This window comes from Grammomys surdaster, unplaced genomic scaffold, assembly GCF_004785775.1.
Source record: "Grammomys surdaster isolate TR1022 unplaced genomic scaffold, NIH_TR_1.0 126113, whole genome shotgun sequence".
In the NCBI taxonomy this organism is placed as follows: Eukaryota; Metazoa; Chordata; class Mammalia; order Rodentia; family Muridae; genus Grammomys; species Grammomys surdaster.
The window spans coordinates 837,161-864,477 of record NW_021620921.1 but is presented as its reverse complement, the minus strand read 5'-3'; the positions used below and the strand labels follow the sequence as shown (position 1 = coordinate 864,477).

The 27,317-nt window shown below is 40.1% G+C and overlaps 1 protein-coding gene across 1 annotated transcript; it reads right to left on the bottom strand.

The window, feature by feature from the left end:
- On the bottom strand, positions 1-26,767 carry Tbx18 (T-box 18). Its single transcript, XM_028756221.1, has 8 exons — positions 26,027-26,767; positions 24,955-25,159; positions 22,812-22,913; positions 19,739-19,910; positions 11,822-11,989; positions 10,585-10,649; positions 4,790-4,884; positions 1-3,088 (listed from the first exon to the last, which is right to left on the bottom strand). Exons 1-8 carry the CDS (start codon positions 26,346-26,348, stop codon positions 2,364-2,366), a joined length of 1,854 nt encoding a protein of 617 aa, XP_028612054.1. The 5' UTR covers positions 26,349-26,767; the 3' UTR covers positions 1-2,363.
- Between the last annotated feature and the right edge of the window lie 550 nt (positions 26,768-27,317).

Below are 27,317 nucleotides of genomic sequence, written 5' to 3'. Positions count from 1 at the left end.
GGTTTCATAATGTACTTTAATATAATTTCTTAAGCAGTTCTTAATAAAATACAGATATATAATTATAATAATCAATGCAAGAATGCCATTTAATACAACAATAAAAGGTTAACAGTCTTTGGACTGAGATGGTGATTATTATTTACAACAAAACCTAAAAGAAAGAACACTTGTACAATATTGCTAGATTTTACCAAAATGATTAATAAAAAGTCTCCTCTCATCATGATGTCATTTCAAATTACCAACAGCAAAAAGGAAAATGCTCCACTCAATGCTCTCTCAGGACGGAAAGCTATCTTCCTGGAATTAGAATAGCACAAGGCTAGATTCATTCTCAAAGCCTTGTTTCCAAATCTCGAGTTAATAATACCATGCATAAAACCTATTGCAAATACTTAATGTCCCTTTACACTAATCTTAGATTTTAAAATTCTTATTCATTTGGTGATCTTCTTACAGAATCTACAGGGAAATTTGTCAGCATCTATAAACAGAGGCAAATCCAGAATGTGTTCTGTCTAAACAGAACAGTCCCCTAAATATCCAGCAATGATCCTGTTCAGTAAAGAAAGAAAGTGGGATGGAGACTCCTTTCAATCCAAATTGGGGACAAGTTAGAGCAAGTCTGTGGATAAACAAAAGGAAATCATTCTCTTCGTTTGTTAAACATGAAATGTATGGAACAGCTGGGTAGACACACCCCTTTAGCTTCTCAGCGAAAGGAGCTGTCCCATCCTTCCTGTCTCACTCCTTCCTGTTTATCTCAGGATCTACTCTCAAAGTTCCTTCTTCTGAACTCCTAAGCCTTGCACTCATTTCAGGCACTTTTAGAAATCAATCCTGTTTTTGTTTCTTGACTTCCAAAGCTAAAATGTTGTTGAGGTTAAAAGTTTTATAGCTCACTTATCATAATGAATATCTTCCTCCTTGGTCCTCCTAGGAGGCCTTTCTAGTAATGGACTTTGGCCTTTGACTGCAACCATAAGACAGATTGCTGGAGATAACCCTCTGAAATTCCTTGCAGAGCTAGCACCATAACGGCAAGACCTGTCTGTTTTGGAAAAGAATCAGACAGGGAGATAAGGCAAGGGAGGGGGAACATTTCAATTTGTAGGAGTTATGAGACATGAATGAGTGGTGTATATGCCTTTTCCTAACTCACAGACCAGGGGTCAAGAAGCTCAAAGATGAACATGTATAATCTAAGAAACCAAGCCACACAAAGGCCTAAGGAGTGCTTGACACTATTCCTCTAATTGAAAATAAATAAATAAACATTTACTCATTGGGAAAAAAGAATCTGAGAGGCATGCATATTTTCTTTTTTTGCAACTTTTCATGTCATACAGTCCAACCCATCCCATAGTGAAACTTAGAATTTTAAAATGTTTGCAGGACAGTTTTAATGGCCTTCTTGATAAGGTAAATAAAATGGGCAACAATTTCAAAATAACAGAGGTTTTTTTTTTTTTTTTTTGCAGGAAATAAGATTTTCTGTTCATTGGAAAGTAAAAAATCACAAGACTGTCCTCCACCTTCCTTCAGAAAACAAACATCAGCACAAGCTATGGTTTTTTAAAGACCCAAGGTCTCAGTAAATAAGAATAAACAGGAATGGCCAGGTGGTGCTGGCATACACCTTTAATTTCAGCACTTTGGAGGCAGGGGCAGGCTGATAACTGTGTGTTAGAGACCAACCTGGTACACAGAGTGAGTTCCAGGACAGTCAAAGCTGTTACACAGAGAACCCTGTCTCAAACAAACAAACAAACAAACAAAAAGAAAAGAATAAAAACAAAAAAAGAAGGAATGTAAAGCTAAGCCTTTATTGTTACAGATACCTCAGAAATATACTAAGATTTAACTGACTTTTGTACTTAACATTCTTACATCAAGTCCAAGGATAATAGAGATCGAAATACTATCTATCAACACTTGAATGCAGACTGCTCAGGGCACTCTTCTGATAAATGAAGTTACAAATCTTTGGTTAGGTATGTATGAAACTGCTGTAATAAACGCCATCACTTGGCATGTGGGGATTAGAAAGGTCTTTGGTAGCATCCTTATCAACTTTCAAGTGTACCATTTTGCTTTTAGAGTCTGATTACTCTGGATAAACATAGTACATGTTGCCAATACTCTGTGGAACTAAATCAACAAGGCAGAGAGAAGGCTTCAGTATACTACATGCTATGTATATACAGCATATACCTATGCCATAATTACAATCTTGCCATGAGAAAGCAAAAACACTCAGTGAGCCTTCCTTTGCTACTATATGTACATTTTCCCCATATTGCTTTAAAAAAATAAGGAAGATCCATTAGATTCAAATGTCGTTTAACTTAAAGGCTTCATCAGACCATATGTGCAGACACTTGAGAAGATGACAGAGTTAAGCTTCCTAGGGTCCTGGAGTCAAAGAAACTCTGCTGGCCCCCACTGCTAAGCAGGTGCACTCCTTCCACAGGGGGTAACATCTGCCGATCAGTCATGGTCCCACTCGGTGAGGACCCCAAGAAACTTCCTTGGGAAGAAACAATTTTCTCAGGACTGGCAGCCAGTTTGGGGGATGTGGAGAAGTTATATCCATACAAGGCACAGGGACTGTGCAATCGGAAAGTGTTGTAGGAACCCTGGTGGGTCTGGTTAGCGGCAAAGGCATTGCTGGACGGCGACGGCATGATGTACTGTAGTTGAGGGGACATTCCTGAAATCTGCATGGATAGGCTGGTCTGTGGGCAGCTGAAGGTGTCCCCATCGGTGCCGCCCATGGACATGTTCACAGAAGGGCTGCTGCTCACGCTCACATAGGAAGGAGTCCTGGGTGGGGCAAAGGTCTCACTGCTCTGGTTGGTAAGCCTGTTGTAGGTCTCTGCCAAGGATGTGCTGTATCGGTTGAGGGCAAGGCCTGAACGGGCACAGGCAGAATAGTCAGCTGGAGCCAGACTACACAGCTGGCTGGTGTTTGGCCCCAGATGGAAGGCAGGAGAGGAACAGGAGGAGCCAGACAGCAGGTGAGGGTGTGTAGCAGGAACACCATTCCCAGTACCTTGGAGTAGAGCTGAAGAACTTGTGTTGCCTACAAAAGAAGTAGCCATGTAAAGAATGACTCCACCCACCATACCTTCCTTTAAATATCCTAAGTGTATGGTATATAAGGCTAGTTACTAAGGGGAGAATTACGAAGGTGAAAGGAGGCTTAGCTTTCACTGAATTCATCTCACGGAACTCAGATTGGGTAACTTAAGCAAACATACATTTTCTTAATATTTTTAAACCAAGGACTGGTAAAAATGGCTCCGAGGGTGGTGACAAACAACCAAGCCTGACAACCTGAGTTCAACCCTTAGAACCCACAAGGTAGAAGGAGAAAAAGAAGCCCCAAAAGTTTTCCTCTGACCTCTAAACACATGCTGTTACACATAGGAACACACAGACACAAGTAAATAATGATAATAATAAATAATAAATAATAACAATAATAATAATAAATGTGATGGAATTTTAGAGAAATATTTTTAAGCCAAATTATCTCTCCTGGTAATGAAGAAGTTTTGTAATACAGAAAACAGTAAAACACTCTAACATGAAAATTTTATGTTCTATTTTAATTTGCTTTCTCAGAATTTTCTTATTTGCAAAAACAAATATTACAGATGCCGAACTTACCAGAAATTTTACAAAACTAAATTTCATCTAATTTTCCTCTTGCTCACAAAGCATAATAACTGTCCTTTTCTACCCACGCTATTTCCTTTCTCTCAACAGTCTTCTCTCTCTCTTACAGCACATTTCCTTACAGAGGAATAAAAGTATTGGAGGAAAGCAGCAAGCTGGTCTAGGCTGTCTTGCCTCTCATACATCTGCAGCGTCTCACTGAGGCTTGTGTGCATCAGTGACTGTACCACTCAAGTCTCTGCTGTGCTATCCCTTGTCCCTCAAAAAGCTCAACTCCAGTTAGAAAACAGGTTAGCAAATTACAAGCAACACAACTGCAAAAGTCTAACAAATAAACAATGCTGTGAAACTCAGAGAGGTCTGTTTAACCCTGCAACCAAGGGATAGCAATGATGGTGGCCTACTCCCTTCTCTGGATCTGCTGGCAGATTGATGTTTGCAAACTTGACATAACTTAAGAGGAATGGAGAATTCCTAAGCGCTGGGCAGGCTGTAAAGCCTTCATTAATCTAACAACAGTATTTCATTCTGCTTCTTTAAATAATCTAAAAGCCCAACATAAGCAATGATAATCACCTAAACCCAAGTGTGTGAAATTCTCATCAGGAGCTGGCAGAATCCTGGTAAAATCTGCCTAGATGGGTGACCTGAGAGTCTACCTCCTGAAGAGGAGACACAAGCCCTGGGGTTGTGAGAAATAGGCTCAAAAATGGTCTGATCCAGTGCGCCTGAACTTATCACCGACCCAATAAGAAAACCTTGTGAAGAGGCAATAGTGGAGTGAGAGAAACAGGCATGGGCAACTTGTTATGGAATATACCTGGCTTTGGAGCTCAACATCCCATGTGTCAATGTGAGATGTCAGGAGGAGGTCAGAATTATGAAAAAACAGCTAAAACATGCAAGATTTAACCCCCTAACACCACAGGATGGCCATCACTCCTAACCTGTCACCCATGAGACAGAAAAGAAATGGGTCCTGGAGTAGGACATTGCTGGCGATAAATTCAGCATCAGGGTGTAAATAACAAAGTGTGCATTTCTTACACGTCTGCCTCTTCTCAGCGACTGGCTGCATGCATGACCCAGGAGACTGAATTACCTTGCTTTGGAATTCCAGGGATATCTTCAAAGGTGAGAGTCCGTAGTGATGGCCTCCAGAATGCATATGACTCCACCAGGGCTTCCAAGCCCATTCTAAATGGAAGAGTGGGGACAGATGGAGCTAGTTAGTAACAGTTGGGGTTTTCACCAGTAATAAGCATTTGCATGAATGACATGGTATTGGCCATGCCCTATCCCTTCTACACTTAGTGGTGTGTTAGGAGATTTCCACAGGCAAGGAGAAATGCTTTGGACAGGGTGTAGGAAGAGAACAGAAACCTACCACAATGCCCACCTGCCAACACTCCTAGGACCCTAAAGCTAAGACATGGACCGGAGAAGCTGAGCCCATCCTGCCTACTTTGAGTCCAAGGTTCTGTGGTACTTTGGTCCTTTCTCCTTGTCTTAGGAGTTTGCCCTCTGATGATGAAGGAGATGGTTGCAAAAGCATCCTTATGTTAAGATCTCTTTTCGAAGGGATATTTCTGCTCATCATTCAGTACCTCAGGAGCTAGCTCAGAGGAAGAACCACTCCAAGAAAACCAACTTCTGCTCTGGGGTACGATCTCCATTACCAACCAAGATAGGCCAGGAGGGGGCAGCACTGACTGCTTGCTCAGCTTTGCACAGCGTGCAAGAGGGTAGGAGGTCATCTATTCTCAATACAACACTCTAGATAGAGCTATCTATTCTCTATACAGTTAGTAGAGATATTTTAAGCTATTATACAGTCTCACCATACATACTTAATAAATTGCTATGTCAAGTGACAAACTTGGTTGTAGACTATACTACTATATTATAACCCGTAGATTATATTATTTTAAAATAAAAGCAACAACTGTAAATGCAAACATAAATAACTTCTACCATAAGTGGGTCAGTCTTCCGCCCTCTTATATCCAGTGGCTAAAGATACAATCCGGGATCTGGGTGTGACACGTTCCCTCGACTAGCCCTTCTCAAGGCAGCTTGAAATCTCACTACTCACCTTCATCTACCTCTACCCTGAGCAATCTGCTTAAAAGATAGCGTGGCAGGGGCCAAAGTATAACTTGGAAGTTTACCACTTATCTAAGATACACAAAGCACTGGGCTCATCCACAACACTACAGAAAGAAAAAAAAAACTTCTTCAGGGTCAAATACAACCTGGACATTTCTTGTGACTGTTATATTCCTTATTATTTTCAACTCAGCTGATGGCCTCCTGGTACCTACAAATCATGAACTACGAGCTAAGGCTAGAGGAAACCACCAGCCAGCCATATGACCTCTCCAACAAAATGAAAGCTACTTAGAAAGCAGGAACAAAGCCGGGCGGTGGTGGCGCACGCCTTTAATCCCAGCACTTGGGAGGCAGAGGCAGGCGGATTTCTGAGTTCGAGGCCAGCCTGGTCTACAGAATGAGTTCCAGGACAGCCAGGGCTATACAGAGAAACCCTGTCTCGAAAAAAAAAAAACCAAAAAAAAAAAAAAAAGAAAAGAAAGCAGGAACAATTTATGTGGAGAACTCATCTCCCATTGCTGTCCTTCCAGCTAAGTTTCATATCTCCTGTTGTGGTGAGCTTGCATGGGGGCTGAGGGGAGGACCTCACTCATTTCTTCAGTCTCAGTCTCAGAAGAGGACAGATCAGGGACAGCTTTTGAGGGGCATCACCATACCAATGCTACCTCAGGCTATCATAGGGAGAACACCTCCACCTGTTTTTCCTGAGCTATGTGGGTGAGAAGAATGGAGTCTGACTTCTGACACAATCACTGTTGTCACAGAGGGCTGTTTTGGGTAAAACAGACACCAGTCTGAATCAGAAGAGCCAGACTGTGACTATCAGGCACTCTAGCTAACTGTGTGACTTCACTTCCCTGAAATGACTTTCCTGAGAAGTGAAGACTGGACTGTGAAGCTTGAAACCCAATTATATGTAGCTATAATTCATTTCATTCTAACTGGTTTTTATTTTACATAATTAGTTTTGTAAATCAGACATCATACCTATGACCGAACTGCGAGCCAAATTCCCGAGATCATACCAACCAGTAATATTTTCTATATGATAAAATATTTTTATTAGTTATTTATTAGTTTATTTATTATGTAGTTTGTGAGGCCTGAACTGTCTCAATACTGAGTTACCTTAGACTTGTATTTAATACTGGACTAATGAATGTTGGATAATGCTTTGACAGTCTCTCTCTATTTAATTTAAACCAATCTTAAATATTTACTACTTTCAAGAGAAATGATTTCTCTTATGTTAAAGAATATTAGTACACACTTTTATTAAAACACAACAAACCACCTACTTTTTTATTCTTGCACAGATGAACTTTGATAAAGGTAGATTTGGTTAGTGAAGGTACCAACGTAACTATGGAACAGTTTTATTAAAATCAGAAGTTTGTAGAACTACGTAGATATGTTTTGCTGCTTTGTAGCCTGAATTATGTTTCAAATCCACAAATGTAGGGAGAAGTCACTGAGCATAGCACATGCACAGCCCTGTGCTGAAAGCTTGTAGGGACCGCATCCACTAGAGTATTCTCACTGGGAGCCATGAGGATGCTGCCCCAGGCTCAGTTCACACTGCCAGTTCCACAAAGGATTTCAGATATTTTGCAGGAAACAGTTATAAAATATTTATTAGTTGAATCTGGACTTTTGTTAAAAAGCCTTCATTTTCTCCAGTAATGGAGACTTTTCCCATCTAGTTAAAGGAAAGATGAAAGGCCCCTCCTGCAGGAGAGTAGCCAAGGCGATAATTTATACAAGCTGCCTTTCAACGACCTCCACCTTTACCAGCGCCCTCATTTATGCTATCAAATGGCCGAGTTTATTTAGTAAGATGGTTATGTTTTTCCTGAAGTATTTAAGAGAAGAAATTTTTGTACCTTCCTGAGTAAAAACTTTTATAGGGTCAAACCTAAAGCCTAACTGCGGAATGGGACTATTCTCAGCACATAAATTCACTGTCACATAGCAAATGCCTGCAGGAGGGCTTCCAAGGGTTGAAGCTACTGACTCCTGTAAAACAGGCTACAGAGCCATACGTAGCCAGGGAAGGACATTTTTTAATTAAACGGAATCGTTTTTATAAAATTGAACCAATCACATGTCTGTGTTTATCTTGTATCTTGACCACCTTGTTTATTTCAGTATGAGGAAAATAAAAATTAAATTTTGTTTTAAAAAGCAGTAAAACTGCACAGTAGAACCAGGGGTAGTAAAGGAATATTGTGGACTTTTTCATGGACTTTACTCTCTATTAATATATGAAAAATTATTATGTCCCTCTATGCCCTCAAAGCTCTATAACTTCAACAAATCCTCACATACTACGTGGGTTCTTTTTTAGTTTTCAGGAAAATAATACATAAATTTGAAATGTTTAAAATTAACAGATTTTTTTCACAATGTTAAGGTCAGATTTTTTTTAATATAGAGGAATATATCATGAGAAAAGATGGAAACTTTATTTCATTAACCAGAAAGTTCCACATTAGTGGTTCTCAACCTTTCTAACACTGTTACCCTTTAATACAGTTCTTCAAGTTGTGGTGACCCCCAACTATAAAGTTATTTTCATTGTTACTTCATAACTGTAATTTTGCTACTGTATAGACCATAATGTAAATATCTGATATGCAGCCCCTGTGAAAGGGTCATTTGACCCCAGAGGGATCGGGACCCACAGGTTGAGTTCTACTTCTCAGTGCACACACATTTCACCTTTAACAAGGCAGTCACTTGAAGCAAAATAAGAATATTGGATTCGAACAAGATTCAGAGTGTTAAAATATAATTCATTATTTCTGTTTGTCAATTTTAAACATCGCAGGTTTTATTAGAATCAAAAGAAACAACACAAAGCACCATCTGACAGCCAAGCCTACATATTTCCAAACAGCCAAAGGGAAGGGAACCCATGTCAAACCTAGCCTCGAAGCTCAACAAACAGGATTGGAGGTTTATTTTTCACCTGTGATGCCGATTATTTTTAATGACACGATTTAAATAACCAAATCTTTTCATTGTGCTGGCATATCTAGAATTCTTCCTCAAAATTTATCCTATGAACCCATCATCTGGCTTCTTATCAAAGGCTCCTTCATTAGTACTTCCTATCCAAACTATTTTAAGAGTATTCATAAGTCATTGCCTCTTAAATGAACTTCTCTTCAGTGTCAGTAGCAGTGAGGTCTTTCCCAAACTAATCAGCAGCGTGGACATGGTTTCTGGCGTTTACTCTCACAAAGTCTCAGTGTGGCCCTCCTATAGGTGCAAGAGTTTTAATACATTGTTGTCCTACTTAAGAAAAAAACTAAAGCCAATGCAAGACTCTGATATAACCTAAGTCACAAGAGGGGTTCAGCCAAGCATTTCCCCAGGCAGAAAAAGTCACCTCTCAGGTTCCCCTCACCCTCTGCACCCATCATCTGAGCGCTACTAAACTATGATCTTTTTCATTCAGTTTTCAAAAATGTCCCTGCAAAGCAAGATAACCATGAGCATAACAAAACAATCACCAGGCACAACTTCTCATCTCAAAATATAAAGCAGTTTCAAGGCAGGAGACAAATTTGTTAGTGCCTGAAATCCTTCCCACGGAGTGAAGCCCTTCAAAGGAAGCTCTCCTATTGACTAGTCTTGTTGACCCCCTACACTAACCGAAGGTCACTCTGATATCATTGGGTCCTCACTGCTTTTAGTACTTAAACTGTGTGTTGTTTATGTGATGCCACTGTAAAGGAAAATGGCACCAAGTCTCTTTAGCAACTGAGCATATTTTGAGAGCTGTCTGTCACCTATCTTGACCATTTAATCAGCTGAAAACACTAGAAATCTACACTATTACCTGATTGCTTTTCTTTCTAAAATTCAAGTGAAATCATTTTTTGATAATTGAGTATTTTTCACTTCATTTAGACAAACCTAGTTAATACTAGTTTCATAAAATTTCAGAATAATTTTGAGGAGTGGAGTAATAAAGAAGTTCAAATGCCTCTTGTCATGAGACAGTTTTAGAAGCGTGCATAGCAAAGCCACCCAGAAAGGCATCAGGAGAATATTACTCGATTCTCACCCTCTATTGCAGTTATTTTTTAAAATGTGACACTGAACTGTACTAGAATAGAATCGATATCAATAAGTTTAGAAATTTGCAGCAAACAGACTGGATGATCTATCTACTCCTTGATAAAACGTAATACCAGAATTAATTGCTGTAGCTATTTCATTTAGTGCACACACTGTAAAACACAACACAGAAAAAATAAACAAGTATGTGGCTGTCAGTAGAGCCAAGACAAATTTGGAAACTGAAGAGCTGGGTTTCTTGGCAATGTGAAATGGTTTCATATTCCAGTTGGAAATCTGAGTTAACAAGAGACTCTACCATACTCTCCAGAGAGAATCAACAGACAGTGTGTTATCACTAAGAACATTCTAAACCAGAAGCGGAGGCAGAAGGGACAATTTCTTGGAATATGGAAGTCCATGGGCCATAAGAGCAGAATTCTCCACGGTCCCTCCAGAAATAACATGCAATCTGCATGCCAAGAGCTTATATCTTCACCCCCACCACATACATAAAGTTCATCTTAGGGTAGGCCACAGGATTACACTCTATACCTAAGTTACTTCCAAGACACAGTAATGTTTACCAATTTAAACTGTCATCAGAAGTGATTCTAAGCTGTTTGTTAAGTGAACCTTTAAGCTTCCAATTTAAAATTCACATTTAAACTTCAAATATATTTACTAGAACAACCAGAAGAGTTCATTAGGAATTACCTGTTCCTCCCAGAGTCTCGGAAGCCTTTAGCAAACGGATTCCTGTCTATCTTAAGGCGAGTAATCTGCAGTGTAGAAAAGAAATCACATCAAATCTTATATAAGCATTATAATCTTAAATAAGAACATTATTTAAAAGTTAAGGTTACGGGCTGGAGAGATACCTCAGTGGTTAAGAGCACTGACTGCACTTCCAGAGGTCCTGAGTTCAAATCCCAGCAACCACATGGTGGCTCACAACCATCTGTAATGAGATCTGATGCCCTCTTCTGGTGTGTCTGAAGACAGCTACAGTGTACTCATATAATAAATAAATAAATCTTTAAAAAAAATTAAGGTTACTGTAGAACCACAAACAATCCAAAAATTCACAGAGGGTTCTACTGTGTTCCTTGTGGGTTTTATTACGCTGGTAGTGAAAGTTGAAAGATTTCAGAAGTCATCTAGAACATCTACTGTGAAAGACAAAGTTCTTCACTCATTTTCCTTCTAAGAATGAGAATAAATATTTGGTTTGGTTTGACTATTGCAATAGAGAGACAGAGAAAAGGATGAATTGGGGTTTATTATAACATATGCTGTTTTCTCTTCATGCACTAATTTTTCCCAAGAAGAAGGACCATTTTCTGTCCCTAATATATTTTAATAATCCTAAATGTCTCTAAACCTTCAAAGCATTTTATTTCTCAATCTGTTTAAACCACTATGAAAGCATTACATAAAAATTACTGATCTTTCAGACTATAATGCACATCAGTGCCCTGCAAAATAGTTTAAATCATAGTTAGAAGGAAAGGTCCTTTTAAAAGTACCCCAAAATAAGTATAGGATAAATCCTTCTGAAATATTTCTTATAATTCAAGGGCTGTAGTTTTTAAAGCCAAATCTCATGTTTGAAGATACAACTACCATTTCACACTTTAGATGTCTATTTTTCTAGGTAACCAACATGCCTTCTAATTTTAAATTTTGAAATTATGATTCAATATCTCAAGAAGGAAAGTAAAAATACACTGCCAATTGCAAGATACGTGATTAGCTGAAGTCATCACTACAGTAGCCCCACTTGGGAATTTGTGGTCTTGGAGATGTCTCTGTGTACACACATACATATTCTAAGTGTCGTGTACAGCAAATGCTTTATCGCAATTCCTAACATTTGGATACACAGAAAAAAGAGTGTTGGCTTTCTCTTTACACCTAAGGAGTCTAGCAAGAGGGCCACTGAAAACAATACCTGTTGATTCTGATAGGCAGTGACAGTTGTGAAGACAGTTTCTGGAAATGAGAATGCCTTCACTCCCTCTCCCGATGGAACAGGCTTGATGGGGGACAGATCGTCCCCGCAGTCTTTACGGATGACGTGCACGCGCGGTTGGTATTTGTGCATAGAATGAAGAATGATCTAGATCAAGGCAGGAAAGGCACATTAAACAGGAAGCACTCTGTTGCAAGTTGATGGTATGGGCAAATACGTAATGTGGAAAATAACGTTTTCCAGGAGAGTCACATTACTGAAGATAATTTCTGTAGTTAATTTAACAAAGTGCAGCAAAGCCACATGGAAGGGCTAGGAAGACATCTGCAACATGTATATAAAAATGTAAATCACTTTAATAAAACCCTCAGTACAGCCACATGAAATAAACATCAAATTTCTATTGCTTAAAATGCAATGATATATTCATAAAGATTTTATTTATTGTGAACTGAATAAAACCAAAGTCAATACCAATGAAACTAAAAAGGAGATTGAAATGATCATTTATTTTCTCCAAACTCATCTTCTAAAAGATAAGATTTTCACACTCCAAGGGAATTGTTCTTTTGTAGATGACTGTGCACACCCACTGAGGACATTCTGCTGTCTCCCATGTTTGTTCTATAAAATCTGTAGTTTGTCAGAATAGTATAGTACCCAAGACGCTATTCAAATCTCAGAATGGTGCCTGGAAAGCCTGCCCAGAGTCTCTCATGTGGGCACCAAGATCCCACTAAGATTTGTCCTAAGGAATTGCTGCAGATTCAGAAAAACATTTCATACACAGAGATAGACGTCACATAATCTCTAACAGTGGAAGAACTATAAGCCACGTAGATGCCAACATGAGTAGATTAGTCACCACGGAACAGCTACATCTTGGTATGTGCTGTCACTGTTCCTAATGCTGTTTAGGCAAATTTTAATCATACAATAAAATGCTAGTTTTTAATCTTAAGATGATAAAAACAGTACCTAATTGTTTAGATATGTTTTATGGTTTATTAAAACAAAGCATAGTAGCTTATACAGAGATATAAACAGGGGTCACCTCTGATAGTGGGATGACAGGTTGGGGTGTGTGTGTGTGTGTGTGTGTGTGTGTCTGTGTCTGTGTTTGTGTGCACACATGGAGGCATATTTGACTTTTTATGTTTTAATACTTTCATAAACAGCAAATTTTTAAAATGTGTTTCTTGGGCTCTATATGCATAAATAACGTTAGCTGACAAGTACGTAAATTTTCTGCACTCTAAGCTTTAAATTCAATGTCTAGGTTATTATGAATCTAGAAGGAAAATATCTAAACAAAAGTCATGGGAAGCATGGTGTTTGACAGGCTTCATGTTGTACCGGATACAGGCAGTTTAATCAGCCAACTTCAGAGCCTTTGGTCAGCTCAAACACAAACAGCCCTGTTCTCAGTCAGAAGAGCAGGCCTTTACTCTTGGGATAGCCAAAACTGCAGTCAGGGGTTCTGTTTTTGTTTTTTCTCTAAGGTTTTTATTTGTGTGTCAATGGAAGAGATACAGGAAGTGTGAGGCAGTGTGAATACAAGAAACTGCAAAAGGGGGCAGCAGTCCTGATCATCACTTGAGAGAACACAGGCAGCAATCTGCTGCCTCTTCCTAGAACTAAGAAGAAGAAATAATTTAAGTGAACTATTAGTATCTTGGACTAGAAAATCTTTAAATGAGAAAAACTACAAAACACAGTAGTAAACAGTGTGCGGCTGTACCAGAGACATGGACTACTTTTTTTCCAAAATAGTTTCTGTTGGCTCTAAGTAGGTGTGTACACTGCCATCAGATGAAAGGTATGCCTTGCTGTAAATCAGGATAAAAGAACACAGAAAAGAAACTGTATTCAAAAAGTCTAACCGTTAGCATAGTCTAGCAAGCTTTTTTTTTCGTCTTCTTTTGGTTTCTTCCAGACAAGGTTTCTCTGTGTAGTCCTGGTTGTCCTGGAAATTACTCTGTAGAACAAGCTGGCCTCAATCTGCCTGAATTTGCCTCTTGAGTTCTGGGATTAAAGGCCTCTGCCATCACTGCCTACCTGTTAAACAAATTTTCAGTAGATGAGGAATGTCTTTTGCTCATTCCTTTATTACTAGATTATGTCCACTAATTCCAACTTTAAAACACATCAAAATCTAAGTTTTAGTCTTTGGCAAAGTTTTTGCCCTTGCAGAGTTTGTTGTTTTTGTTGTTTGTTTTGCTTTCTGAGCTATACTAGGGGAAGGAGAGCAGCTGATGTGAGGTCAACTTTCTGACTTCCATGTAGGAACATGTTTGGTGTATATTTTGGGCTCTGCATGACGTTTCTAAACCTCAATAGATTATTTTTTAAATAGTAAGTTCTACAAAACCTACAGACTTCTGAGTCCTCAGAGCTCCCTAGGCCCTGGGCCAGTTTTCCTTTCCTGTCTACGTAAATTTACACTACGTGGGCAGGCACAGTCTCTGGGTTGGGCCCAATAGAAGAAACACACGTTTTTGAGCCTGTAGATGCAGTTAATTGAGTCCCAACTTGAGTCTCAGTCCCCACCTGCAAACCTGTCCTGGTCCTTTTCCTATGATTTACTATTGCAGTAACACACTCTTCAATGTTAGCATAAAATAGCAAATGTCCACGTTCAATGTGATAACTTCAATATCAAGTCAACTTTTCACTCTTTTATTGAGCTAACTTTCTCTTTAAAAAATTGCCTTGTATCTTCCAGAGTTGAAAAGTTTGAGGAAAAACCCTTACTGTTCTCCAAGCTAAGAATTAATATGTTGGTGGCTAGGAAGATGGCTCGACAGTTAAGAGCATTGGTTGCTCTTCCAGATGACCCAGATTCAATTCCCAGCACCCACATGGAAACTCACAACTGTTTGTAACTCTATTTTCAGGGGCTCGGACACCCTCACACACATTCATACATGTAGGCAAAACACCAATGCACATAAAGTAAGTAGTTCTTTTTTTTTTTTAGAATCAAAATATCAGCAGCACACAAATGGTGGCATCTAAACTCCAAGAGAAAAATGATTTCCAGAACAGAAGGGAGAAAAAAGACAAGAAATTGCATATAATTAAGAAAAAAAACTGCATAGCCAGTTCAGAGCATTGGAATGAAATGATTTGGAATGGAGGTAATAAAGGCTTCTTTCTTTTTACAGTCTTGTTTTATGAAGACTCTTCTCTCAAGGACGCTTCTCCATTCAGTTTTATACATGTTAAGCTCATTTGTTTATATCCTGTTTATATCCTTGCCATGTTTTAAAGAGTGAATTTGGGTGGGGTACACTGAAATAGGGTGCAAAAAACATTAATAAATGCCTATGTGTGCACATTAAATGATAAAGTAATGTATTTTAAATGTCTATAGAAAATATAGTGTATCCTTGGAATTTCTGAGAGAACACTAAGCAAGCTCAGTTCTACTTTATAATACTGTCATTATTTACTTCTTAATGAGCTAATCAAATATAGACCTGGCAAGACGGCTCAGAAAGGTGCTTGCTGCCAAGACTGACCACCTGAGCTCCGTCTCGGGGCTCCACGTGGTGGAAGGAGAGAACGAACTTTTGCAAGGTGTACTCTAACTTCTAGGCTTGTGCAATGGCATGCAGCAACCCACAACCACCCATTCCCATAAATAAATAAACATAAAAAACTGTCCCATTTATAATAATAGTAAGCCGACAATATTTTGCTTATTTAGTATGATATGTGGGCCTACCAGCCATTTTTTTTAAAAAAAATGAGACCATAATTACAGCTTAAATAATCAGATCTTATGTGTACTTTCTACACTGTCTGTTCTGTTTAGATAGGATTTGGGCAGGGGACTAACTATAATATTAGAAAAGGCATACAGACCAATAATCATAAACAGAGTAATCTCACTAATAAGCTTATATATGCTTTCCTACTTTAAAGGTAGATTTGAGGGGTCGGGGATGTGGCTCAGTAGTAAAGCATTTTCCCCTGGGCTTAACCTATAACACCGCCAATTATTAATTAATTATAAAATATATTTGTATCAAAAGAAGCATACTTCTTTATCTGACAGCTCGATAGTCTGACAGAGGGGCTTCTAACTTTTCAGCTTGATAGTAGAACTTATAGATAACTTTAAAAAAATTTTTCTAGATGACAAACTCTCAAGATTGGATGAGGTCAAGCAAGGGACCAGATAGCAATGCCCCTCCCATCTCCCCATTCCCCCACCCCCACCCCTTCCTACAAGTGTTGTAACCCCAAATATGCCTCAGTTTAAATAGTACTGAAACTTTATCAATCACTGGCAAAGTAGGAGTTTCTTTTGTTCTTATGTGTTACTGTGTTTCAGGCTCTCCTTAAACACATACTTTCAAGTTTACCAGCTTCCTTGTGTCTCTAATTCCAATACCACCCATGAGAAAACAAAGCCATGGAAATGGAAAGGACTCTGGGAGGGGGGGGGGGTTTCACAGATGTGGAGTCCTTCTCAACCACTTCAATTTCCTTCCCAATGAAAGAGCTCAGCTACCGCTTCTGCATCATCTTGCTTCCCCGTCTGATTTTTCAAGGAGAAACCATAAGAAAATGTAGGCATGTGTGTCAGGAAATTGTCAGCAGTGGACAGACACACACTCCTACAAGTCTATGACTATGGATACCCAATAGGACCCATTTCCAAAGCATCCCTGGCACTAAAGGTAGGAAGCTGCCGCAGTTCAATGTGTCCCATCAAATGTCTTCTCCTTTCTAGAAAGATGCTCAAGGAAATACTTTTCTCAGAAGACAGATTCCAGGAAAACAAAGAAACATGTGTGTGGTGAGAAACTATCACCCAAGCATAGGAACTTCTTGCCCAAAGGAAGCCCCAAAACCACCCTTGGTTTGTACCAAAGCTACCATAAATCTACCCAGAATACCAAAGGATCAAAAGGACCCACCAAGTTATCCCAACATTCAAGGAGTAGCTTCGGCTCTGAGAGGAATTGCCACTCTGAAACTTCCTTAATTTTCTTTTCTGAACCAAATCTAGAATTTGAGAAGCTGAAAAGTTACTTTGGGAAAAATCACATCATCTCCTGGGGTAGCAAGTCTAGTCAACGCCTACAAACTTGGATTCCTGTGATCGCTTTATGCTAACTTAGTTACAATCCCAGGGCCACAGAGTTCTCCAGTCACAAAGCTCCGTTTGTGGTGTACAAATTTAACACAGCAAATTGGAGACGGGGTGACTGAGAGATTAAAACATAAGAAAAGAATTTAGGAAATTAAACTCTGCCCTATACAGATGTATTTGTTAGAGGTGACAGTGATTTCTTTTAGAACTGGTGGAATGACAGAAAGGAAAAGGCTACAAAAGCAAAAGTCCCCGAGGGAGTCTGCTAAAGTCCCACCATGACAACACTGCCTTCATAGATCCAAGTCACAAATAGCACAAACTACAAGCACTTTCCCGTCTCTAATGGGCTTTCACTTGGGCCCATCTAATAGAATCCACGCAGCAGAGGCCTTTTGGTGTTCTTCCTGGTCTTTCTGAGCTGAGATGTCTGTACCTCTAGGAGCAGCAGACAGGGCAGCAATCTGCAGGCTCCCTTCTCACCCTGTGGAGGCAAGAAACTCACATAGCCAGTTTCTGCCGTCAGTGTCCTTGATCGCATTTAACAATCTTTGTGAACACATTTTTTTTTTCAATAAATAATGAGAAAAGGCACTTCCCCTAACAGTCAGCTGGGCACAAGCACCAACATTCGCAATGCAATGTCCTCGCTTCTGGAGTTCACAGTTCTCTCTTGCTACCCACGGACATTCTTTATATCCTTAGATTAAACAGCACATCTTGTCACAACTTTAAAAGAAAACTTCACTAGTAGCCAGAATGCTTTATTATTATTATTTTTTTGTTCTTTGCTGCTTCGATTTGGAACTATTCTTTTATGTTTTAAAAAAATATTGTGTGATGGTTGATTTTAATCTGTTAACTTGGCCAGGACACAATATCCATATTTTTAGCCAAATAGAGACAAAGATTTGCTGTGAAAATATGGCTTAGAGACAAATACTTAATCAGTAAACATGTGAAAAGCAGATTAGCGTCTGTAGCTGTAAGTGGACATCATCCAATCAGTTGAAGGAAAACGGAGTAAGGTCCCGGGAAGAAGAGAAAACTCTGATAACAGACTAGCTTCAGATTCAAGTCACAAATTCAATTCTTCCTAGGTCTCAAAAGATGGAACTGGACCACTCTCCCACAAATCACATGAACCAATATTCATGTTTATCTCTATCTCCTCCCCCCACTCCTCTCTCCACTGTCTCCTACCTCTGTCTCTTTCTTCTCTCTGACTCCTTTCTCATACACAAATATATAATTATCTTCCCTGTATGTATATATGTATTATACATTATACATATAATACACATATATATTATACATGCATACATATATACATATTACATTTTCTACAGAATGTTCTTTTAGCTAAAAACTATTAAAATTAGAAATCTAAAATTACAGACTACTATATCTATGTATAAAATTTGTTATGCTACATACTGTCTCTAAAGCCAGTATTCTGAACTAAAAGTATTAGAACTGTAAGATTTGATTGATATTGATGTAGATTATCAATTTATATTGATATAAATTCTTTATCAGTATATGGTTTAGATTACCTTTTTAAAAATAGATTCTGTTGAATTCAGAAGAACAATTGCTCTTGGTCTTTAAAGTAAGCAGCATCAAATAGTATTTAGTCTAAATTCCCTACTAAAAGGCAGAAAACACCCCCTAGGATGGACATACCAGCAATAGCTTGGTGAGACAAAGGAAATTGGCATTTTTCAGCACTGTAATCAAGTGAGCAATAGTTATAACAATTTGATTGTGGGTTTACAAAAATAAAGAGAAAGAAAACAAAGTTATCTACTATAATATATGAAGAAATAATGTATCTACTTTCTCTGATTCAGTCTGACATCATAAAGGTGGTCACAGATTGTCGTGTCATTGGCTGTGCTTTAAAAAGTAGACACTGCATTTGTCACAGAAAGGTTGCCATCCCAAGGTTCTTATCAAGCTGACTGCTCAAAAGCCCATCTAGACACCTGCAAACCACAGCACAAGCATTACATTAATGTTCGTGACAGCTTTAAGTGACTTGTTTATAAGTGGCCTGTGTGTCTTCTTTGGTTGGGAAATAAAATGAAGTTGATATTTCTTTCTCGTGTATTACTCAAAAAGTACTTCAGTTCTTAATCAAAACTCCAACAACAGTACACCTAACAGAAATGCTACCTTTGAACAGAAATCAGCATTATCCAGAGTTAGTGAGTATTAAAATAATAATACAGTACCCTGCCTAAAGCCAGCAAGCTGTTAACAATGACTTCTTTTCAGAGTGGCTGGATTTGACCCACGTATCAAGTTTCAGCAGTTTTAAGAGTAAAGGGAATTATAACATACTTCAACACATTAGATGTCATTGCAAAACAATTGGGAACTTGCAGATGGAACACACAAACAGAGTAAGCCCAGGTCATTACTGCAGTGAGCCTCATCTGGGAAAAGAGCTGGATGCAAAGACGACATAATAAATCATCCCTGTTACCAAACTTCCAAACACAATTCAAGTATAACAATTAGCACCTCATGGGATTGCACATAAATTTTTTTTTTGGTCTCTGCCTTGGTTCTTTTCATTCCAATACAAAGCAAGTATCTGGTTTAAACTTAATAAATGCTTTATGGGACACTTCAGCTATAGACATGGTCTCTGATACAAATACATATTTTGATTTTGCATATATTGCTCACACACTGACCAAACAGAAAGAAGTGTCGCCATCTTAGCGGTTTTTAGCACTGGGGTGTTGCCTGCTGGTCATGCAGAGAGGCTGTCTACTTACATGGCCTTGGTCATCCAGTTCATTGTTGGTAAGCTTCAGCTTGTCGAAGCTAATCACTTGTCGCATCCAAGTCTCCCCAGAGGCCGGTGAGTCTGGATGAATATAGACTCTGGGTGGCACAGGGGAATCAGCATTTCCTGCCACCATCCATTTAGAGCTGTGGTAAACATACCTACAAGGCAAAGACAAGACTATCTGAATGTGGACTATGAATTTCTTGGAATTAACAACTCAGAGCAAGTGTGCATCCTTTACTAAAAGTCTAAAACAAACTTATTTCTCTATACACCCAAAACAAACCTTTAAGTATACATTTGAGTTTGTACTATGGGGCCTTGTATAACTCAGAGTAAACATCTTTCTTATGGCTTAGTGAAAATATACAGGCTGTATCCTCCACAAATGCTGTGTATCGTGATCCTAATGCACTACACTCACAATAGACATAATTTACATCCTGATATTTTTCATCTGAATATTAAACTGACACGAAGACAGTATGAAGCTGTCACTCTAGCCTCTGAGTGAATCTAAAATACTTCAGTGTCTTATTTTAAAGGTTTCTGCTTCCTAAAAGATAACTACCCCTCTTAGGCTCTGTACAACCTAGTGAGATAAACATGGATCAGTGAAAGAAAATGGTTATATTGTTTTTGGGGGGGCAAAAAAGTTTATCATTTTAACATGTAGGATTGTTTTTTCCAATGTGTTAACATTATAAGGAGAGAATAAAATAATTCAGGATAATTTAGATTTTTGAAGAATCATAAAATACAGACTTCCATTAATCTTTTGTGCTTCTCTTTCTTGACCTTACAAGAAAACCACTTCAGTGAGCAAATACTAATATCCAACTATCGATACTCAACATGCAAAGTATACTTGTATAGTCCTGCCAATTAAGGTTATTCTCACATTTAAAAAGCACAATAGCCTACTGTGGCTTTTTAAAATATTTCACAAATAAATTGACTCAGCAAGAAAAACATTCAAATAAAATTTCCAGGAATAAATAAAATCTTAAAATTCAACTGTATAATTCAGACTATTATCTTGTCAGTATGAATCTAAAGGAAATAGAAAGTAGGATACTGAAATGGTGACATGAGATTATACATTTAGATATGTTGCCTCCTCTTGAAGTTAAGATACTGCACAAAATGTAAGGTGATAACGTTCAGGTAAGTCAGAAACACCTGGGTGGCAAACGGACATCTTTTTAAAACAGCATGAAACGTTTCCTTACATCCGTATTTGGTGAAGCTCTTTGTCTCAGCTATGGTTACACGTTTCAGTGAGCTCAATTTTAAGCCCAATATCTCTTGTAGATTTTAATTCCTTTCCTTGAAGCAAAGATATATAAGCGGAGCATTTAAATTAATTCTTAAAACTTTGCTTTAATTGGCATGGCATAGTCTTAATGAATAAATTCCTATGAGCTTTTGTGATTATTAATTTTTCATAATGTTTTTAACTTGGACCAAATACCATTCTTTGACAGAGGATAAGTCAAAAATAATTTCTGATACTGATGGAAAAGTTGAAAAAAATGAATGGAAACCTTAGCGGTGCCTGGGAAAAAAGTCCTGCCCTGCAAATAAGACTCTGGCTACGACCAAAGTAAATAATAAAGGTTCTATCAAAACCTTGCAAAATTATGTGTAATAAATAATTCAAAATCCAATGTGCTCTAAGAAAATAAATTGTACATATAAATATTCCTTGTAAAGCATTCTAAATACCAAAGCTAAAAGTTTTCTAGGAAGCAATGGAGGAAAGCAAACTTGTGTTTTACAGTTTAATCTGTTAAGATGTAAATTTCATTGCTTTCTGTGACAGTATATAGAAATTGTGTAAAAGAAAAAAATCTGAAGTATGTGGGAAAAGCTGGAGGAAGAAACAGAATAGAAACTTGAAAAAGAAAAGAGTAACTTAGAAACTCATTAAGAATTTATGTTACCTTCCTCAACACAAAACTCAAACTAGAATATGGACTTTAAATCATGTGTGTTTGGTGAATAAGCTTGTTGCATTCTGCTTTCAGCTAATTAGTAGATAATGCTAGCAAAACTTATGTAATTAGAATAAATGATACAACTTAAATAGAAAACACAAATAAAACTATTATATTTAACACTTTTAGTATTTCATATGACCATATACAAATTTAAAGCTAGATACTTTGACATCAAAAATTTGTTTTCAGCAAACAAGCATTTTTAAAGTGATAGAAACCAAATAATTTGATTTAGACATACACTAAATGACAAAAAAAATAATAAGAAGAAAACAACTTTCAGAGATCCTATTTCTAATCTCCCAAACTCTCAAACTTCCTTTTAAACAGTTTAGCATTTTAAACCCTTCTGATAAACAACAGGAAGTGTCATTGAAAAATCACTAATTCTGTTTCTTGTATAAATAAAAGCAAACGCAGTTTGAAACTAAAGAACCCATGTATCTACTTGATGCTTAAACAAAAGTATTCTGTTCCAAAATCTTAATATTATAGAAAACTTTAAAGAATTGTCCGTTCCCAGCCTGGAAAAGCAGCCAAGAGTAACAATTCACTACAAGTTTAAAGATGATGCCTCGTCTCAATGAATTATGAGATTTTATTTTTCTAACTTGTAAACATGTTTCTCAAAAGAAAGCCTAAAATACATGACTTTTTTTATGACAGGAAAATTAATTAACATAAGGCCAAAATAGAAAAAAAAACAACATTTACTATAATGTATATCTGCAAACTTTGCATTAAACACTTCCTATCAGAATTCTACCTGAAATCATAGCCAGCCTTAAAGACACAACCAATGTCACAATGCCAGACTGTCCCCTGCTCAAAGTTTCAATGACCAAACTCATCTCTTTATCTATTAAAAGCTAAACAGACACCGAGTTTCCATGTATGCCACGGGACAGGCACCAGCTGGGCTGTGAGAACACATGGGTGTTTAGATCGTGAATCTGGGGGTTCTACAGACTTTGTGAAACCAGGATCATAGTGGCTGGATGAGACCGGCACAAGCCTGCAGAGCCCTAATGCTCCGCAGGCAGTCCTCAGTCCTACCTGTATCTTTTGTTGTCCACCGGCACAATATCCATGGCAATATAATATTGCTGGTGAGGATCTAATCCGGAGATCTTCACTCGCATTGCTGGAAACATGCGCCTGTTTGCAAGGGAAGGGTTTTGTTTTGCTTGTGGTTAAGAGTAGAGACCAAATAAACCCAAGAAACATCCATTTCTTAATGCAGACAAACTTATAACATTCACTTTGATAACATAATTCTGGGTTTCAGAACATAGGAGATATCAAAACTATAGCTTTTTAAACTGTGATTTGTTGTACCGTGTACACGTGTTCTGCGTTTAACTTAAACATGAAAGGATTTTACACGAGAGAAATGTTGCTTCTGAAACAAAACCAACAAGCCTATTTATTTATCTTACTACAAATAATGAAATGCATCAAATGATACAAACTTCAAATTGCTGAAAGTGATAAAATATGTTATAATGTGAAATTTTAAAGGGGGTTGTAAAAAACCCACAAGGAGCCTATGCTATAACCAAACAATATGTTCTTTATTGAGACAGGACTTCCTGTCTGCAGCCTGGTAAGGTAAAGTGCAAAAGGCGCTCTAAATTTGAAAGGTATAGTAAAACTTCTTTATTGGAAGCAGAAACTAAACACAACGTATATTTATGAATTTCCTCCCCCACCACAACCCCCCAAAATGTTTTCTTTTCTAACCACAATTATTGCTAATTAAAGCAAACGAAAATTCCATTTTCTCTTGACTTCCCAGATATGTGTATCAAAGGAGATGCTGAAGTAAATGCACATAATCCCTTTAAAAAGAGCACAGAAGCAAGAAATACAGCAGCACATTACCATGCATTAAAAACAACATCAGTTTCGCCCTTTAAAAAAAAAAACTTTCTTTTAATGATTTATGTCTAGTCTAGGACCCTCCAACTAATCGCATTTTTGTTAATTTAACCTTATAACACAACTTTATTTACCGATTTTCTACAACAGTGCTATTAAAGACTGCTGCCAGCAAAAGGAAAGTCCATAAGTATTAACTAAACATGAGAGCAGTTTAATATGCTGGCTGTTTTAGTGTTCGTTCAGTGCACCTGTAAGATAAAGAGTAAAGGTCTTTAACTACATCCTTTATAAGACAACTGTTGCTTTGTGTTGGTGAAGAACGCATTTGGATCATTAATAAAACCTCCCCAAGAATGCAAAAGGTAACATATGGATTCAATAAAATATGTTTTTGTAATTTCTAATAAGTTTGGATACTTTTATGCTACCCAGGTTTTTACCATGTGTACTCTCTGAAAGAGTTGGGTGTGCTTTTTAAAGAACCTTTAAAGGGATCATATTATTCTTAGATTTCATTACACTAACTGAGCTGAAGACTTGAAAGTGCAAGTTTCTCGCACCGACTTCAAATTAATATGATGTGGCCAACAAAGCCATTTATTTGACTAATGAACCATACACAAACTATACAGTCTAAAAAGAAATAACTTCTTTCCAAACTTTTTTTATTCTGTAAATTTAAGGTAGTGGGCTGATTTCGTGTGTGTGTGTGTGTGTGTGTGTGTGTGTGTTTGCGCTTGGTGTCTACAGTTTTAAAAATCAGAGTAATGATTCTTATAGTAACACACGATTAAACATGATCATAATGACTTTTCACGGTAGCCTAAAATCAGAATAACTCAATACACCATGGGCTGGGTCCAATCTGGAAGTTTTGAATTTTTGAATTTTAAAAAAGAAATCAGACTATGCTAAAAGAAAATTACAATTAAAATTAAAACTAACTAAAGCGGGAGGGGTCATCTATTACCTAGTTCAGGACGGATAACTCGAGTCTAATAACTAGAGCCTAAATAAATGCGCAGACTGGGGTACTCATGACCTATCTGTAACTACCTCGCACTCCCTCACTCAGAGGATGGATCAGGGACCGTCGCTAAGGCTTTAGCTCCCATCTTGACAAAGATCTCTCTGAATTTAACAAGGCTGGGCCAGGATTTGCCCTTCAACGACAGCGCTGGGGGGGGGGGGGGGAGCAATGAAGATTTAGAAAGGGAGCTACTGTCTGGAGCCCTGTTGGGTGGGTCACAGTTGCGGCCAGATGAAGGGTCGGGTGAGGCCAGAGTCCCAGGACACCCGGAGACTCAAAGCTTACCTGCCGGCTTTGGTGATGATCATCTCTGTGCCTATTTCGTGAAAGCGCTTCCAGAGCTCCGCTCCTTGTAGATCCACTCTCGGGGCCTGCGGCGCGGGCAGCGGGGTTCCCGGCCGTGCCAGGCCAGGTACGGGAGACCCTTTCGGGGAACCTCTCGGGGACGCCAGCGGGGAAGCGCCTTGCAGGAAGCCGTCCTCACAGCTGCCTGGACAGTAGAGGGTAGAGACGGGGAAGCAGTAAGAGGGGGGAAGCCGGCCTTGGGGATCATCTCAGGACCAAGCCGTAGGACAACTGCCCGCATTCCTGAGACCTGAGCTGCCTTGAGGCCTCTAGGGTCCCACCGAGTCCCCATGTCCCAGAGTCAGGTCTGCGGACTCTCCACGCGCCCCGCCTGTGCGCGACACACGCTACGAGGTCTAAGACCGGTCCCGAGCTCACTGTCCCGGGGCGCAGATCCCGCCGCCGCAACCCCGATCTGCTCGGATCACCCCTTCTTCCCTCCGCTCCAGGCGGCCGCAGGGCCTCTGGGCCTCGCGCGAGGCATCTTCTGTAAACTTCCCCAAATCCCACTCTAGCCAGCCTCCCGGTTGCTGGCTCTCCAGGCCCCGCGGCACAGTGGGTAGAAGAGGGGAAAAAGCCAGCCCCGGGGCGCCCTGGGCTCCGGCGGAGTAGCGCTCCGCATTAAGGGGGGCAAAGAGTGTGGGCGAGCTCGCCGCCGCCTCCCGGGTTGGCGCACCCAACTTCGGGGCGTCCGATCCGGTTTCCGCGCTGTAGCCCGCTCCCTCCCGCACGCGCCCCGGGGGCTCCTAAAACTTAGAGAAGCAAAAAGCACCAGCACCCCGGGCTCGAACCCTCCCGGAGCAGAGGCGAGGACGGCGGCAGCTCGCCGGGCCGGGCTGGCTGAGCCGCGGATAGACGGTGTGCGAGGCCGACGGGTCAGCGCCTGACCCCGGGGCTCGGCGGCGGAGACCCGGGAGGACCCGGCGCTAGCGCAGCCTCGCCGAAGCTCAGGTTCGCGGGAGCCGGGCAGGGACGCGCTGGGAAGCCGCTGGGGAAGAAGGGGTCGACTCACCCGCCGCTCCTCGGGAACCACAGCCCCGCTCTGCGTCCGCGCAGCTCCTCGCCGGCCCGGACGCCGGCCCGGACGCCGCCCCGGCTGCGGCCGGCGGGGGAGCCGCGTCTTCGTCGGCCTCGGAACAGCCGTGCTCGCCCACGCCTCCGCCACGGCTGCAGCCTGCGTCGTCCACCGCCCCCGCCGCCTCCTCCGTGGCCAGCTTTCTCCGCTTCTTTTGAAGCTGTTGCTGCTTCTCGGCGCCGATCAGTGCCTCCACCGAGAAGGCGTGCGCCTTGAGGCTTAGCATGCTGCACGGTGAGCCCCTCCGCTTCTCCGCCATCCCCGCCGCCCCGAGCCCGCCCGCCCCTCTCTCATATACCCGAGGCTGGGGCGCACGCACGCGCTCGCCCTCCTGCACCCCCCAAACGCTCCACAGTTCCCGATGCCTCTCGAAAGCTGTCCCTTTCCTAGCTGTGGGCAAAAACAAATTTGCCGTTTCCTCTTTCTCTCTGGCGTTGGGATCCGAGGAAGCAGGAACGCGGCCGCCAAGTTTCCTTCCCTCTGTCTCTCCCTCGAGCTCAATGATGCACTTCTTGACTCCCAAACCCTCCACCTCCTCCTGTTGCTCCAAGATCTGCCTCGACTGATGCGCCCGAGAGGACTAACACGGGGGGAAAAAAAACACTCTGCGGACACAAATTAGGGATTGTAATTGAAATTTGTTGCCTTGATCTGTCAGCACTTCCAGGCAGGAGAGCGGTGGGAAGAACTTGCTCATTAGTGTCAATAAAGCGGCAGGGGCGGGTCCTGTGGAGCTGTCCATCACTGAGATGGCTCACCAATCAGAAGAATCTGACTCGACTCAGCCCGCGCCCACTTCCTTACAAGGTCGGAAAATCCCCGACAGAAAAGCGCCGCCATCTGGCTCTTCTGTGCTTGCCTCTAGAAAGCTGAACCCTCTTTTGCTGACACCCACCAACCTAGTCCAGAGCCTGCCTCTCAGACTTTTCTCATCGGGACCAGGAAAGGCTGAGCCTCAGGGTTTAACCGAAAAAAGAGATCCACAATTAGTAGTATAGAGGATCTTTTAAGGACTCTTAAACCTCCGGTCCCACATCCCTATCCAAGAAGCTAGAAAGTACATTTGGAAGGGGCAGAAACTCACAGCCAACATGTTTGTCGTTTTTTCATTTAAACATTCCTGCGTTTATTAATGCCCACTGTGCGTAGAGAATGGCCATGAGCTTGAGTCTTACTCCGTAGATTTTTCTTAGGTGAGATGAGTTTAAGCACATATGATTATTTTAGA

What these genes read in the sequence shown, in the direction of transcription:
- Tbx18 (XM_028756221.1), bottom strand. Translation starts at nt 26,348, where the DNA reads ATGGCGGAGAAGCGGAGGGGCTCACCGTGCAGCATGCTAAGCCTCAAG. An exon ending in TGGTTCCCGAGGAGCGGCGG is followed by an intron (nt 25,160 to 26,026) that starts GTGAGTCGACCC and finishes TCTACTGTCCAG; the next exon opens with GCAGCTGTGAGGACGGCTTC. An exon ending in ATCATCACCAAAGCCGGCAG is followed by an intron (nt 22,914 to 24,954) that starts GTAAGCTTTGAG and finishes CCTTGCAAACAG; the next exon opens with GCGCATGTTTCCAGCAATGC.